The following is an 18,463-nucleotide window of genomic DNA, read 5'->3' on the forward strand; positions in this document are numbered from 1 at the left end:
CGATGCATGATGCACGATGCACGATGCATGGTGCACGCCATGCGGCACGATGCACGCACGATGCTCGCCCGACTCGGCCCGACATTTCGACGCCCTCGATTTCTATTCGATTTACATCGGCGGGTTGAACCGGAGCCCCAAAAAAGACTCGCGTCCGCGACTGTCCGATCGGAACCATCTCTGACAACGGCCGGTTATTGACAACGCGGCCGGCCCCCTGGTCCTTCTCTCCGCCCCGATGAAAAATTTATATTTCATTTATATTCGAAATAAAAGGGGCTACAATAAGCTGATGATATATATATATATATATATATATATATATATACATAAAACAATATTTGTCACGCATACCTTCGCCGGAGATAAAAAATTTCCGATCTTATCACGCGAGTCTACGATTCAAAAATTTAAATAGCTACGTCGGTGATTGTGTAACTTCTAAGAATACATCGCCTGATCGAAAATGCTTGATATCTTGAAATTCTGTGAGTACGAACGGTGCCGGTAATACGATTCGATCGGAGAAACCTGGTGAGATCGAGTCGGTGCAAAACAACGACGCAAAGGCAGAAGATGTATCTGAGGATCAGTAATTACACGAGGTGGGCTCTTAATGGTCGACCACCGTTTATCTAGCATCACTCGTCTCCCCGATTGAATCGGATATGTCGCGGATAGGTTTCGAGAAGCCGCGATGACGAAATGACTTCGATACACCGAACGCTAAACGTATCTGCGCGAGTTATCTCGGAAAAAGCGATTGTTTTTGCGCCCGGACATAACAGGTGCGATGCTCCCGTTATTTCCGCGATTCTCACCGCAAAGACGAATCTTTGCTCGCAGCTTTATCGCTGCACGTATCGAGTAATTATAGCCGGTCATCGATACGTTCGACTTTATAACTGTAAATATGATTGCAGCTCGCGTAGTCCAGAAAGACCAAGTTCGACTTTTTTTGTTTTCGACTTCGGGCAAACAATAAGTAGAGCTTGACTCAGTGTTTCACGCTGATTGTTGTACTACCTCAGAAACCATTGCAATTAAAACAAAATAAATTGTCAAAATAAAGGTAACCGAGTATGTCCGGGAATACAATTCGTTCTATTGCGGTATTTTGACTAATTTTCATACCCCGCAACGATTAAGAGCGAAGAGCAAAAAGGTACTGCCATCGAATTGGCGTAAATGAGAGAATCGATGATTTGTGCAGACGACTCTTGACAGAGTTTTCTTCGTCGAACAAAATCACTGTCGTCGAAACATGACAATGCAGCTTTCTAGTCATGCAAGTCGATGCACTTGTCCTAATTCACGGCTTCTCTCCCAAAACCGTTCAAGCGATTAGTATTGGCTTGATTGTTTTTTTATTTATTCTTCATTTGTAACTCGGAGAACTCTCTCTCTACTTTTCACTTATTTTTCTATTTAATTACTACGTATTACATTATTATTAAGTTAATGTTATTAAATATGTATTACATTGTGGTAAAATTATAATTATTTGGAAAGTATAATTATAAAGTGAAGTTATTAATTATAACATTGCAGTTTAATCAGAAAAAAATTACTTCTTTAAATACAAAATTTAAATTCTTGAAAAAAATATCAATACAAAAGTATTAACACTTAAAACTTTTGTATTGATAGAAAAAATAAAGACATATTTTTATAAATCTTTTATAAATAATTTAATTGATATAAAATTACTTAAAATTAATTGATATAAAAATCAATGTAATATTGTAATATTGTGAACAATGTCGACTATTTCATGACCATCTATAAATGCGTTATGAGAAGCTTTCAATAAAATATAAAAGATTTTTACAAATTCATTGATAATCTTATTATCCCATAACGCCATTGACTTTCCTCTAATCTGGTATTTGTATCCTGAACCTTTGGCAATATTATGCTATGCATGGACAGTGCATCTGTCACAATGTACCTGACTATAGACGATAAATAGGCCTAATGATGGTTCTACCGTTAGGTTGACCAGGTATTATCCGCAATTTTCACACCATCCTTTCATTCCTAAAGAACGACATATCGACGCGTTGCCACTTTATTATAATATCCTAACATGGATAGAATATATATATATATATATATATATATGTGTGCATAAACTTTATATTATTCTATAATCAATAATAATGTACATTCACTAAGGACATTTTTAGTATCGTTAGATAAAAAATAATAAACTTTTAACTTTAATTTCTTTAAACTTTCATTTAAAATTGACGAATATTTGTTTTATATTTTATCGGTACTTATTTTACATTAAAATGTTAAATATTTAAATACTTTTATTTTTCTCATCAACATTTAATTTTTAGATTAAAATTATTTTTATTACTAATAATTATAGTTTATTTATAATATATAGTGTTATTTCTTCATTCAAATTTGTGTTTTATTTTATGTTCTCATATATTCTCAGATATACAATATTCACTTTTTTAGGTACAACTATTTTTTATACTTAGGGACAGACGAAAAACAATGTTAAAAAAATAAGGATTAAATTCCAAAAATATTTAATAAAATTTTATAAATATCCATTATAAACAATATCTAAAATTTAAAAGTTAGATCCTTTTGTTTTAATTGGTCTCTGATTTAACGAGCCATATTTTAATCGAGTTTTTTTAATGAAACACTCGGATAATATGATGCTATAACTTTTCTTACATCATAATTATATATCTTTTAAACAAATAAACATATAATAAACATTTATATACAATATATATTTATTCAATTCATAACCATACTAAAATATATTAATTTTGCACATGTTTCTGGATAAATTGACCATTATTTGATATAGAATCTGATCTCACAGGATTAAAAGAAAGTCTATTATACTTAAGAAATTTTTAAAAGAAAAATCCTTAGATTTTCCTTATAGATTTTTTTTATTGGATTTTTCTTCCTTGAAGTCTTGTTTTTCTATGAAAGATAAATATCTTTATTTTAAAAGTTTTTTTATGCATCAAGAATGTCATTCATGCATTTAAAAAAACAGAAATTCGTAGATTAATGATATCTTATGTTATGCTCATTATATAGCATTGACATTTTTATAAATAAATTTAGATAATGGAATGAAACATTTTGATATAAGTACTAACAGCTATCAACGAATTCCATCAGCAAAACCATACATATTTGGAATGCATAAAATGATTTCTCTTAGGAATTTCTTAGAAGTTAAAAGAAAGTACATTGAATTATTTACTTCTGCTTTTTCTTTGTCTAATATACTCATAGAAAAATATTTATAAAACAAACAAATTTTATGTTATAAAAATGTTATTGAAAAAAAAAATTAATAGTAAAACAGATATTAAATTTAATTTAAAAAATTTTTATTTTTTTTATTAAAAGCAACCTTTTATAAAAAATTATATATTTTACCAAAGATTTGTTTTGTGAATTTTATTTTTTTGCAAAATAACATTTTCTTATTAAGTAATATTTTACAAAGTAACATTTTATATTAAATTTTCAAATAACTTTTTAATAATAAACAATACTACATATTGATTAATTTAATAAACAAATGTGATATATAAAAGTAAAATTACTGTTATCTTGTATTATTTCTATAAAAATTTCATTCTGTTTTCAAAACTGTTTACATTCCTGTTTCAATCTTAAAATAAAGGAATCAAACAATTTTTCATTTAAAATATAAATCTCAATCGGATTAACAAAATGGTCGAAGCTCATCTTTTGAACTATGAAGTTTTCCATCTGGCACGACGCGTCGTATCGAGAAAGTAGGCGCAAAGGAATAAAACATTAATTTCCTGGTTTTAATTAGTGCGTTGTGCATGCAGCCGCACGGTAATGGCGGCCGAGCCTTCGGTCAAGGCGGGGATAAAGGGAGAGGCGAGGCTAAAGGGGAATTTGATTAATGATCCTGTGGGATCTGGGACGGGAGGAGAGGGAGGAAGCGTATCCTAGGGGACGCCTGTCTTGCCGTGAAGCAACGATCGGTCTACCAAAACGTAATTCGAATATACAAGCAATATTTTTGGACATATGATGCGTAATCGATATACAATGTGTTGCTTTTTTCGATTATTAAAAGAGAAGCGTAATTTCCATTCGCTGATAGAAGATTAAAAAAAGGAGACGCGATAAGTATAGTAATCTTCATAAATCCAATTGTATTAGCTCCAAAATATATAAGTATATGATGTAATTATCGATGTAATATTATGATCGAACTAATATGATATATGAGTATATATGAGTAAGCAAAAAAGATCGGAGAAGACGGAGATTTAATTACGGCTAAAGTTTTCTGAAGCAAGGGTGAAACTTAACGTCAATCATCAGGAAACTCTTGAGGGACTTTCCGAAAAGGGTTGACTTCAGGGTTACGCGGGAAGAATCATAATCCGCTTTCTCCAGCGATCAATGTTACGTTTCGCGCGAGCAACGATTATCTTTAGAAATATATAGGCAAATATTTATTTAGTTAAATAATTAAAAATACATTCAAATGTAATGATACATGTAATGTAATGATTCAGTAATATAAAGGAAATTATTTTGCATTTCTTTTTGCTGCTGTTTTTATTATTAACAAAGAAGAAAAGACTAAAAAAAATTCTGAAAAGAAAGAAAAATAACTTGTTAAAATGTTTGAGATATAAAATATACGTATTAGTAATTGTAATTGATTAATAAATTGTAACTGTTTGATAAAATCGTTTCAGAAAATTCAGGATTTTTTATCTTTCATATAATAATATCCTTTCAGATTTTGTTCAATAATAATCATTCATGCATGGAAAGAGTATTCCCTGCCGTCAAATCACAAAAAATACTAATTACACGGGCTGATTAAAATTCTAATGACAAACCGGTTACACAACTTGCTGTACAACAAATAAGGATTATGACTTTACTAAACAATTTCCTGTCTATGATTTTGATATCAAAATGATCTTGCAATTATAAGTCAGAGTAAATTATGAAGTCAATATCTGTTTTGAAGAAATCGTTGCAATTTGTCAAAAAAATTTTTTTTTCCGAATTTTTCCAGTTTAAATACCAGCGGTGCAGCTAAACTCATTATCACAATGCATTAAACGGACCAACGAATAACAAATTGCGGCCTAGTGCACCACGACTATAGCGCTCGCGTGAGTACTAAAATGCGATCATTTGCATCATAATCAAGACCGTCGGAGCCACGTTATTTTCTTCTTTCGCGCGAAACGGAAAAAAAGAAACGAACGCTTGCGGACGTAAGATTGTAAGAGCAGTAAGGCGGGTAAGACGAGGGGAGGGCAGCATGAAAAATAGTTCCGGCGCTATCGGTGCAGCCAAAGCACCCCCCTATCTCGTGTCCCATCGACGTATCATCAATGTAATTCGTATAATGTATCCACGCAACTCCGACCGACAGGGGAGTCCGGCAGGATTGCGGAGGAAGAAAGGGAGGGGAGATGGGGAATTGCAGAGGGAGAGACGCGTATTTATGTTGTGGAATATATCGCAGAGGTACGGAATCGGTAAGAGGGAAAGAGGGAGGAGATGGAAAAGAGAGGGGGGCGGTGCGTGTACAAAGGGAACGCCGACGGTGCCCTCACGATCGTTCACCCCGACAGGGGCGTATATTCTCCCTCCTCAACCCCGGAGCCGTGATCCTCGCGGTGTGATGCCAAGCCCACGTATTTTGCATTCATCGCTTTTTGCGCGTACTCCAAAAAGATTTTACAGCACTCGTGTCGTAACTCGAGAGCACGTATCGGCCGCAATTTTCAGCGCGACGCGAATGTGAAGTACAAACTTGAAAAACTCGAAAAATTTATATATATATATATATATATATAAAAACTGAAAAATAAAGATTTCTTTAGAAACTGATATTAATATTTTTATTATCAGCATTCTGGAAAAATGTATCTTGCGCATATGTGAAAGAAGATGCCATTTTTATCTAAATTTATCAGCACGTTATGAATAAAAATTCATACAAAACAATGTAATGCTAATCAATTATTATAATGACAATCGCACAAAGTAAAAAGAAATCTATTATTACAATTTAATCGATTAATATTTAATTAATATATTATAAAGCATAAAAAATATTTTTTTGTATAGGTAAAAATCTATATATACATGCATAAATGCATAACAATTTGATAAAGAAATAAAACACGACTTCTCATTAACCTACATTGGAAAAGTGTTGTTTGTCAAAACTATATAAAAACAAATAGTCTTTTCGAGATTAATAAGGATACTTATTATTAAGTGCGTAAGTTCTTTATGCGTATCATGTATACAATAACGATGTATTATCCATTATAAAATGTTGCACAATATTCCTTATCATGTTGACGGACGGGAATACCGTTTTCACGCACTGTTAGATAATAGCCTGTTATGTGTTGTATCATCTTGCACTATTCTAGCTCATTAATTTATAATCCATTCAGATGAAATCGAAAAAATTCTAGATGTTTTCAAAACATAATTAATAAGCCAACGATACGAGATATGACTGTCTGTCGGTGTTTAATAAAATTTTTTCTCACTCTATGACGACAATATAGCGGATTGTACTCCAGTATGTTAATTAACTGTCAAGAAACTATATCGTTCGGTTTTAATAATGACTAAATACTTTTTTATTGCTCCAAAGTTGAAATCATTAATAGATTAAGAAAAATTTTTGCAATCATAATATCACTTAATTTCTAATTTAGAATATTTACAGAAAATTTCTAATGAAAAATCATTATAAAGAGGCCATAAATAAATTACTTTATTATAAATCGATATTCATAGACTAATTAAAAAAAAAATTAATTAGAAATAAATGTCAAACTTTTTCAATTTCCTGTAAGGATTAATAAAGTGATGGTTAATATCATCGTGCGCATAAAATATTGTTTCGGATAAGCGATGAGTATGATTCTCTAGTCTTTTCTTCTGCCGAAGTTCTCTGTCGACGGGAGAAATAGGATACAAGGACAATCTAAGACGAAGGATGCTCAGTCTAGAGCAAAGACTAGTTTGAAGAAGATCATTTATCACACGCGTATTCTTTCGCACGATCCAGATCTTTCACTAGAAAAATTCTTATCTTCATCCCCGAGCTTTTCCAGTGCGCGTGCCTTATCTGTCATGCGCGGCATAAGGCGAAGAAAGCGCGGAACCAATCTCGGTCATCGTCACAAGAACATGAACTAAACTATTTTCTTTTTGTTCACTCGCCTCTTTCGTTCCACCGCAGCCATTAAATCAACATGCTCTTCTATTTTTTTCAGGCATCCCTCCCTTTCATATTTATCTTCCGACTTACAATTAGTGCTATTGTAATATAAGTCGTATCTATTTAATATCGCAAATTAAGGGTTTTCCTATTGTAATCACTAAAAAAAAATCACAAAAAATTTTACAATGGAAATTTGAAGATCGAGACGGAGTTCTTGCGACTCCGCTCGCATCGAGATTCATGGCTATTTCTAAGTTAAGACGAGATGAAGGATGCATAGCAACGAAGCACGCTTTGCCTTCCAGTTTAATAGCATAACAAACATAAATAAAATCGCTTAATTACATCGGAAGAACGCAGGTCGCGAGCAAGAAACCACGTATCAAACTACCTTACATTGGGATTACAGTGCAATTTTTGTGAATATATTTACGGTTTGCCAAAATAAAGAAAAAATTAAATGGCTTCAAACGTGTCTCATAAATGACGATCAATTAAACGCGTTACTAACATGTCTTCCTCATTCCGAGTATCCTCGGAGTAATCTGCTGGAGATCTGATCTAGATAAAATGCACTTTAGCCGAGATTACCTATTCCGAATTTGTTTAGTCTTATGATAATAATCACTTATGATAATAATCACTTTGACGTGACGTAAATATGCAGATTTTTTTGCAAAAGGCAGATTTGATAGTACAAAGACCGGAGAAAAATGGCGTCTGCGGCTAAGCCGATGGTGTGGCGATGGGCCCTGAATTTTTTCAAGATACCGCGCGATTGGTTCGAACCTTATAATTACGCTTGGAAGAAAACCGGTCTTGTGCCTGGCGATTTCACGATGAACGCCTTCGCTCAGGCACAGCCGCCATTAATGCAAATAAGATCCTAAAAGTCGCGATCGGAACTAATCACTGAATTTAACCTTGAGAATCTTTTTCCCTGCAAGCGATAATCATTAAGATTTATTCATTGCTTATGTTTCTCATGATTATATAAGAACTCTTTTATTTACATATCAAATATTAATTGTCTGAGAAAAATATATGATACCCGATTACACGCTATAAATTTTCTCTTTTGTCGAATGATTTTATAGCTATGCGCGATATCTCAGATTTCTCTGGTTACAACATTTTCCAGAAAATATTCGCAAAGTTATAAAGTCAGCGGAGCAGATGGCAAGGTCTTTCGACCAACCGCACGCCACGGTTTCTGTGAGAATCGTTCGTACATATAACTGCAGTCCATATGATGCGCGTTCATATGAAGAAAATGCAATTCACGATGTAATCTCCAGGGAACGGGCATCGATCACACGGTGATCTTCCTCGACGTCAAAATATTTTCAAAGACAGTCCGTACGACGGGAGCCTGGAAATCGTTCGGTCCAATGGAATCGCGTTTTAAATCTCGAAATCTATCTTCCCGAAACGATTCGCGGGAAAAATTAAAAAAAAAAAAAGCTTTTCTCAAAGGAGATATTTTTGATATCTATACGTAAGCTGTCCGATATTCATAAATGAAAAAAACCTTTAGTATCAACATTCATATGCTGTCGCATTAAAATTTTAAACACATCATACGTTTCTTTCAGAATAACAAAAATTTCTAATGAAAGAAAATTATACCAAATTTAATAGATGTGAGCATACAGAAGGCTTTTGAAACAAAACCAAAGAAGGAATTCTTTATCCGTTCATGAATTTAATATAAAGAAAAAGAAAGTTAAAAAATATAACAAAAATTTATAATTATCCGTATCATTATAAAACAGTATAATTTATAATCAACAGAGATAAAAATTATTTTATTTTCGATCGAAATTTCGGAGCTTCTCAATGCTGCAAGTTCTAATATACTGTTCTCTGTACCTTTCATTTGCACAGCCCTGGATGTGAAATAAATTTGAAATAAAATTTCTAAGATTATATACTACAATTACATATCTAACTGATTGATTAAATCGGTAATGCATGGATCTGAAAACATTGCAGAAGAGAAAATTACGGATAAAATGTATCAAATTTTTTAGGAAAATCAATTGTGGATCGTGTAATATACAAAATACACGCACAAATCATGTGCAATTTGATTTAAGTCTCGATTTAAATTATAAAATTCATAATGTCGGATTACTTTAGAAGGAACCAAACCCGCGCCGAAAGCATTTCCTTCGGCACGGGTTTCAAGTTTATCGAAACGCACCTGCAAGTGAGAAATGGAAGATAGGTGCCGCTTTTTAATTCCCATATGGGAGTACATAGAAAAGGCACAGAGCCGAGGAAGGGCTGAAGAAGACGGCGCTTGACAAATGAAGAAGACCGGCATCCCTTTGAATTCAATGGCTGTAAAAGGAGCGTCCGATGCCGAATCGACCGCGCATCGCGGCGGCAACGTACATTTTGTTGTTTAGTACAGAACTGATGGTGTCGATTATGAAAAAAATGTTAACGAGCCGGACGCGGCCGACGGGCGGTAGGGAAGGTTAAGGCGAGCCGAATCTCCGACCGAGAGCTCGATAGGTCGACAGGTCGGGAGGAATCGGACAAACGGACGAACGGACGGCTGTTCGACGGAAAGAGACACCGCTGCGTCAGCCTGATAAAATCTTGAGTATCGCGACGCGTATCATTACACGAACGCGGCTTTTACATATTATCTCTGTGGCAGTCACGATAATTACCAGTGACAATCATTGCCAGTGTCTCCGTCATTAATGAGTCGATAAAGACACCGCTGTCTCGCGGCACGTCGTTCGCGCTTTTACGCATAAAAGGATCCGTCGTCCTTACGCAACGAAACGTCGCGATTGTGAGAGATAAGATCATACGCTGCTTGCTTAGGAGGCCTTACGACTGCAAGTACAAATGCTCGTCGAAATATAACATAGAAATCGGTAACGATAACAAGGATTGTATTCCCAGTCGAGTTTGGAATCTCTTGCGAAAAATAATCCTCTTTGAGGGATAATCCCCCTTGAGAAATAACTTCCCTCGAGGAAAATAATTAATTTCGAACATTTCTAGTATTCGACATTAAGTCTTTTAAATTCCGAGATGAAGTACGAATTGACTAAGAAGATTCTTGCGGGAAATATCGAGGGAAGATTTATATTCGTCTCCTGACGAGATTAACATGGGAGATAAATATGATGATTCGATTGCATCCTGCTACTACGCCCCTGCCTTTCTCCGCATGATGCTTTCACATGGACCTCCACCTAGAGTCATTAGTCACCACAGTAACATTTCTCCGAGACTCGAAAGGGGACGCAAAACTATTATACTCACTTGTTCCGCAAAGAAAACGGCGATGGAGGTGTTTATGGTAAACTTAACATGCCGCCTAAAAGTATCCCGTTGTTACAACCATTTTTCTTAGTTGCTTTAATATCTTTTACCAAATCTTTCAAAAAAAGAAATAAATGATCGGTATACTTCAATCCTTTGTAGTTCAACCCATAGGCCGACCATATAAACATTTACATACGTATGCACGTAGCTCATTCAGGAAGAAAAAGCAATTTCTTCCTTTCATAGCTTAATGTTTCTTAAAAATGAATGTTTACAATATATATGATTATTATACTTTTTTCTACAATTACAATAGATTATGATTTATGAGATTGATAATACAAAGATTGACTAATGAACGAGCAAAGAATAAAATATTAGAATATTCAATTGAACGAAGAAACATAAATAGCAGTTGCTGATTATAATCAATAATGCAAAGAGCAATTAGAAAAATAAAAGCCACGAACAATAATTCAATTAATTGTTAAATAAAATAAAATTAAATTAAATTAAATATTACAGTCTAGTGAAACAGATACTTTTCATCTTTAATTTTCAACGTGCGTAACGTTTCGTAACGCTTCATAGGCTAGTAGTTTTTGCAATAATAATCAGACGTAGATATATTAAGGAGAACAATCGGCATTACCGCGGACGGTCGTAAATAAAATTATCATAGGTCAATGCCGATGATGCACGCGTGCGAAAACATCGTAGTTTTCAATGTTCACATGGCGAACGAGACTTGACAGATTGACAAGAACGTGATACGAGACCACCTTCGCTACAACCGAGATGTGTATCTTATTTGTTATCTCGATGCTATCACAATTTGTCAAGGCGAATCGGATCGATCTCAAGGGATACTGATCGACAGACGGGACAGAAGACATTCTTAATTCCCTGGCGAACGAAGCCGCCTTTATTGGGCAAATATATTTTGCGTGAAATCGATTGGGATCAATGATCACGCGGTAAATGCCCGCGCGAGTTGCCACGGTCGTTGCATCGTAAGAAAATAAGAGAATAGAATGCAGAAACCTGCATCAACATTTACTCTCTGGCGCCATCTGAAATCACTCGGGTGAATGTAGGGTGAATGTGTAAAAGCCTCGACACGATACCGACCATTCATAAATCAGAGAGCACGTTTTTGGAAGCTAGCTAGAGAAGAGAGTTTCCAAAGAAAGAAAGGAGTTTTTTATTTCTATATGAATATTGATCATGTTTTTTATATAATTATAAAATGTTTTCTTAGCTTTTTTTCTGATGGAATTTCTTCGAAAAATGTACTTTCCAACATTTATAAATTTGTAATAAATAATTTTCCATTTATCTGTGCGTGTTATACATACATTAAATAAAAAAATTGTAATGTTAATAACAGTCATATCGTGTTCACGTATTGCAGCATTAGTTTCCATGATAACACTATTTTTCACATAGGATAACGTTGAATTATATATAGTGGGCGCATTTGATAAGCTTGTTACATTAATATATTGGATACGATGAACTTCATGCTGCAAAGTCATTGTTTATGACATATGTTCGTAACTGACATAAAAAAGGGACATGTAGATATAAATTAGAACGTAATCATCTATATTTTCTTAATATTCAACACTATTACAAAAAAAGTTATAATATCGTAATATTTTTTTTACATAAATCGCATGGATAATCATGTAATCCTCTAATTTGTTTACTTCAGTTTACTACATACATTTAATCCAAATCTTTGCACTTTTTCTAATTAAAAATAATTTTCTTCCATCGTTCGAAGTTCACAAATCACAAATTTATTTTATACATATTGCACAACTTTTCTCTAATCATTTTACAATTGGCTCGTGAAAATTCTTATATAATTTAAATTAATATTTATAATGTAAATTGGAATTTCCCTTACAATGAAATATGAATCAGAATAATCGCAGTGATTTGTTCTTGAGATAAATGTGCATATGTCTATGTATCCATGCAAACTATTGAGCTTGGTGTGATTCATCTATGATAGTTAGTTCTCATATAAATATCTTAAATATTTTTAAACTTCGAATTATATGAATATTAAAAGAAGAAAATAAAAACTTAAAATCCATGATTTTATATATATATAAATAACAAACAATAAATTCAATATTTTAATCGGAAATTTCAAGCTATACAATTATCGAATTATCGTTATGTATTTACTCGTGACTCATATACATCATATAAAGATCGCGATGCAGTATAATTATATAAGTATATAAATGTAAGAGGATATGTATCTGTGGTAATAGTTATGTATCTGAAATACTTCGTATCTAATATAAATAGCGTTCTTTGAAAAATTTCTTTTCAGTTGAAGTTGGACAAAGCTGACATGCAACAAGTTGCATATTGATTTTGCATGAATGCATTATTATTAACAGATACTAAGCAAAATAAAAAACAAAACAAAAAATTGTTAAAAAGAATACATTCAGATAAATTCTTATCGTATTTCAAAAAGAAATTTAAATAATAGGATATAATATTAACGATATAGATCCGACGTATAGCGTATAGATTCGACGAATTAAATTCACTATCGTTTCACACTCTGCAATGGCGATGTTAACATGTCTGAAAGTAACGATTATTAATTATTTTTAATTAATTATTCGAACACAGGTGCGAAGTAAAAAACACTCTATGTCGAACTATTAAGTTAACTATTATTTCAATAATCAGGTGATAGATATCGCACTGTATGCCCGCACTAGTGCGTTGGCTTGCATCACACAGTGAATTGCTATCTACCACATTACTAAGAATTACTAAGAATAATATCATTAAATTACGACAAGACTTTATCCTTCATCGAAAGTGTCACGGCTTTGGCGCCAAGCGCGACTATGTGCATTTCAATGTCAATAGAAGTATGTCTAATAGTATGTCAAGTGTTGATCGTATATTTATCAATTACACTTTGTTATTCAACATGTATCAATACTGCTAATAAAATTTCTGTTGTCACTTTTAATTTATATATTTTATAACATCTTTGTCAACTGTGAGATACACAGAGCATGAAGAAACAATGTAAAAATGATTCTGAATTTAAAAATGTATACAGAATATTATATGTATATAGGATATTTCAAATATTTTTTTATTTTCTCTTATCTATGAATTTTTTAAAGCAGTTTCTTTCTCGTAAATATTGAAATAAGATTTATTTTTGCTTCACTAGATACAGCTATATTTTAAAATGCGCTGATAGAAATGTAAAAATAACAATTTATAATTAAATATTCTTGCTTAATGCAAAATAGTTTATTTTTTAATATATTGATTGATATCTTTCATATATTTAGAATAAATAAATAATTCTGAATTAAGTGAAAAAAATTAAATTAAATTTAAAATAACATACATATCAAATATACATATTTTCAACGTTAGAGAATTATAAATTTTGCTCGTCTTTTGCCGCAGTACGTAATCATAATAATACGATTCGTAAATTGTTACAGACTGTAATTATAATAATACGAGCTTATTATAAAATGACTTGAAAGTTCAGGATATCATTTATCAGACAGAATGCGAAGAAACTTGCGCATTAGTTTTCTAGCGATTGTGATGTTATGTTATTCAAGGCTCTTTTTTAATCATACAGATGATCAGAATAAATTGTTGATGTTTTGGATTACAGATAATGTAACATATTTTGGATCATCGGAAAAATTTTTTGCGCTTCTGAATGAAAGCTCGTTAATCAGCACTGAGAAAATTCACGGAAACCATGACATCACGCAAAACGTCCGTGTTGCCGCGAAATGACGATTCAAATCATTTATGGGAACACGTTTGACCGGTTATATCGTCATTATTGACGCCAAATGCAAAAAAGAGAAGACATTTGGGTTATCCCATGTGTCTTTGAACACGGAATTCCTTGTGAGATCGGAAGTGAATGATGTATTAAAAATAAGATAATCAATGAATTTGTTTCACGCTTGGCTGACTAATTGCTTTATCAAACGCGTAGATTATCATTCATGCGTATACTCTTGCAATAAAGTAAAACAAATTTTGAGAAAACCATTTCTCAATATCTTCTCGAATTCCTTTCAGAATGATATCGAAAACATGTTCTTATCAACTCGATATCTTTATGGGATTTCATCTCGTTCGACGCTACGACTATTCACCTCGTCGCGCGGCCGCGAAAATACTTTCTCCTCTATACCTTTTCCCGAATCACATTCGCGATTTGCGATAACAACAATACTCGTCGACCTACCGCGTTTGACATCGCCACCAGACTCATGTTGCTCCGCTCGTATTTGAAAATCGTTTCCGCCAAGAGAAAGAGAAATCACGACGTGCTTACTCCGCCAGTCCGCGATACGTCACAGTTATTTTTGGCGGACTTCGACGTCGCCGTTTGCACAGGAATCTCCGCGTTTCGCGATACGACATACACTGGACTCACGTGTACGTCGCACGGCAAGCTAAATGCGGTTTACACGGAAGATTAAACTGACCGTTAGTTCGCGACGAACGCGGGTTTTTAACGAGTTCACCGATATCTTATCGAGGCGCAGTGAGGGAGATCCGTGATCGCGTCACGACCGGGCTTCTCGGCTTTTTCGATCGCACGCTCCGCTCCGAGAGATCGCTGAACGGAAGAGGAATCGCGCCGCGGGCTTTTTTCGCGCTCGCGTTGCACTGGCGCGTTGCGATTTATACACTCGCGATCGCGAGACTGACGATTGCGCGACGACATTCGACGAGGGGCGACGGCGGCGGCGATGGCATTCGACGAGAACAGATTGCTCCACGCGCGCGTCACGATGATAACGACGAGTACGAGTATGGGCAACTGTTTCACGTTGCGAAACTATTCGTGTCGTAAAATCATCAAGAGCCACGCCACGAGTGGACTCCCGTACTATCAGTTGCGGAGTAGTTTCGAAGCTGCTCCGTTCGAGATCTTGCGCGAGATCAGAATTCAGCCTCGAACGAAATCCTCGACGAGAGGCGATAATAATTTATTTTCCGCGTAATTTTCCGCGTAAAGGAAACATATTGGATAGAGGACGAAAGTATCGCGTACCCGCGCGCACATTTCTCATTGCAACTATCGACAGAGTATTGTATAAAGGTTAACGTTGCCCATTGAATTTGATTGTAGATGAATTCCCTCCCGACATTGGCGGAGTCAATCCTAAATCATTACCAGTGGTCAGGGGCACAGAAGATACGATATCTTTGACGAAATTTACAGCTTGCTATCTATTGATACATTTTATGAATAATCATACTTTTATGATAGCCATGAATTTTTCTATAGTCAAAACTGTATGAAAAATATATTCGCAATCGTTACACGTTCTACATTTTGCTTCTATATTATTAATATCCATGTTAGTATTTTAATGATAAGTTGCGAGGACACAGGTAATTTAGCAGAAAATATTGTGTATTATTAAAATATGCTTATACCAAGACGAAGATAAGATACGGACATTATCGGTCTCGTACTTATATCCATGTAAAAAAAAGTGTAATAATACGCGCGCGTATGAAACAAAATAATGATTACATCTGTGCTTTTCTTTTCTTTGTATTTGGATGAATATTTGAAATTCTTCTATCACGCATGGCCAAAACATGTTACATACTCTCATACCAATGTCTACTGTACTGCGTTTACATGAATTCATTATACGAATCTCGTTCCTAAATTATGCATCTTTTTTATTAAAATAAAATTTCTTTGCACTTTCTGCTCCAACATCCTTTATTATCTCTTTGACAATTGATCTCTTGTGCGCACAAATTGTGCACACAATTACATCGCTTCATTCGAAAAATGCAACTTAATCGGAGCTAATTATGATTTGATGATATTTGGATCGTTGCTTTAATAACTTATTGACAAATCAAAAATGTAGAAAAGAACCATCGAAAGGAAGAATGATAAAATATGTTTTATGGACGAGTGTATAAAAATAGTTTTATTTGGAATATTAAAGTTGACTTTTAAATAGAAATCTAAAAATAACTTTATTGGGCTATCAAAATACTTACGTAGAACTCAATTATTAAGTATTCAAATTGGTTGTTAAAATACCCACACAGCACAAATGACTATTTGCCGACTAATTGTCGACTTTTTTTAATCGACTTGTAAAGTCGACGTTTCTATAAGAGTCAACCTAGCCACCATAACCAAATAAAAAATGTCATTAAATCAATAATAATAAATATCAGCTTATAGTTGTCATAAAGTCGATCTTAAATGGCTTATAGCCATCTATAGTTGGGACATTTGTCGACTATATTAGTCGGCTATAAGTTGACATTCAGTCTAACTAAAATCGACTTTAAACTTCTTCTGCCGACTTATACTCGACTAACTGTCGACTTTGTGCTGTTTGAGATCAAACAATTTTACAGTAATCATATTTAAATAACATTTTACAGCAATCATATTTAAATAAGTATGTAATTATTTTAGTCAACAAGATTATTTTTAGATCTGTATCTTGCTGAATTTCTAGTATTTCAATAAAATACTAAAAGTATTCATATTTTACTTTTCATGGAAAAGAAAAAATTAAAAAAAGCAAAGTTAGCAGTTACGATATATATGCGCGATAATACATGCGATTATCATCGATCATTCTTCATAATAACACCATGAATAGAACACAAGTATGTAATTATCAAGAGCAACGAATAACTATTACTGACGATTGCTTAAAAAAAAGTATTATTTTCCGGGCGTGTTTGAAAAGAATCGCTCACGGCAACATGCAATCCTGAAGATTATTAAACAAAAAAATGTTGAGAGACCAGGCGAGAAATACGACGTGTTTGCGCGGCATGAACGATTATTTGATCTTATATTATAATGGTTTATAAGAGTGTGTCATAGCCGAGTTTCAAATCGAAAAAAAATCTTCGTAAAAAAGAATTGTTCATCTACAAAGAAAATTATTTAAGAAATTAAGCTTCTCACTTTTGATATTATTAAATTAATTTCATAATATTGCTTGCGTATTTTTTAAATTTTTTAAACTACTTTTGTTTAATAAGATATTATTTTAAGATCTGAAACATAATAAACTAAACTAAAATATGAATAATCTGATACGTTAAATTTCATATTTATAACAAATAAAAAATGTTTATATATTCTATTCATGAATAATGACATTTTGCTTACGTTCAGATTGGCTGAGTTCCCTCTTTTCGCCATCTAGTGTAAATACCATCTAGTGTAAATTGGTTTCGATTAATGTACCGAGAAAAATTACTCTCAATTAATCGTTGTCGACTTCACCAGTTGCATCACTGCTCGTGCGAAATTCATTCTGGCATTTCTAAAAAATACCATCGTGTTAATTATTGCAAAAGTTCATAAGGAACCTTATCTTTATAACTTAACTTTCATTAAACGATAACGTTAGAGCTTCCTTATCAGAGATAATGCACTGGACCGATCCTAACATAGTTACAAACGTATCGTATCATATCGCGCGAGCTGCTTTTTATCGCAATAAAGTGTGTATTTGATACTGCCAGAGAAAAATATATTCCGGTTCGTGCAAGAAAATGATAATGTTGATGTCAGCGCTCGTTTTCGATGAAATCAATGGCGCAATTGTTGCTTGGAGCGTAAATCTAGCGTAGAAAATTATTTAATCAGCAATCGATAATTATAACATTCAAATGGAATATTCTCTTGCGCTGTTTTATCGACGGAGAAACGGCCACGTGGTCGATGGAGGAACATACACGTGTTGGATGTACTACGCTATCTCCACTTATTATCATACATGTAAATGATATTGCATCATCGTTTGATTTATAGATATTCCGACAATTATGAAATTATAAAAATAATGCTTGTTTCAA

The 18,463-nt window shown here is 33.6% G+C and overlaps 1 protein-coding gene across 3 annotated transcripts in view; it reads right to left on the reverse strand.

Annotated features, from left to right (window-relative positions):
- The window catches only part of cnc (NFE2 like bZIP transcription factor cap-n-collar), a 99,856-nt gene that overhangs the window by 68,957 nt on the left and 12,436 nt on the right, over positions 1-18,463 (reverse strand). The window contains exon 1 of one of the 3 annotated variants that reach the window (XM_011647347.3): positions 14,838-15,395. The exons of the other annotated variants lie outside the window; for them this stretch is intronic. Within the exon in view, the coding sequence (XP_011645649.2) occupies positions 14,838-14,864 (27 nt within the window). The 5' untranslated portion in view covers positions 14,865-15,395. Of the gene's footprint in view, positions 1-14,837; positions 15,396-18,463 lie in introns of those variants that run through there. 3 annotated transcript variants of the gene reach the window in all.

The sequence above is a fragment of the Pogonomyrmex barbatus genome, unplaced genomic scaffold (assembly GCF_055798465.1).
Source record: "Pogonomyrmex barbatus isolate J1 unplaced genomic scaffold, ASM5579846v1 scaffold1, whole genome shotgun sequence".
Taxonomy (NCBI): Eukaryota; Metazoa; Arthropoda; class Insecta; order Hymenoptera; family Formicidae; genus Pogonomyrmex; species Pogonomyrmex barbatus.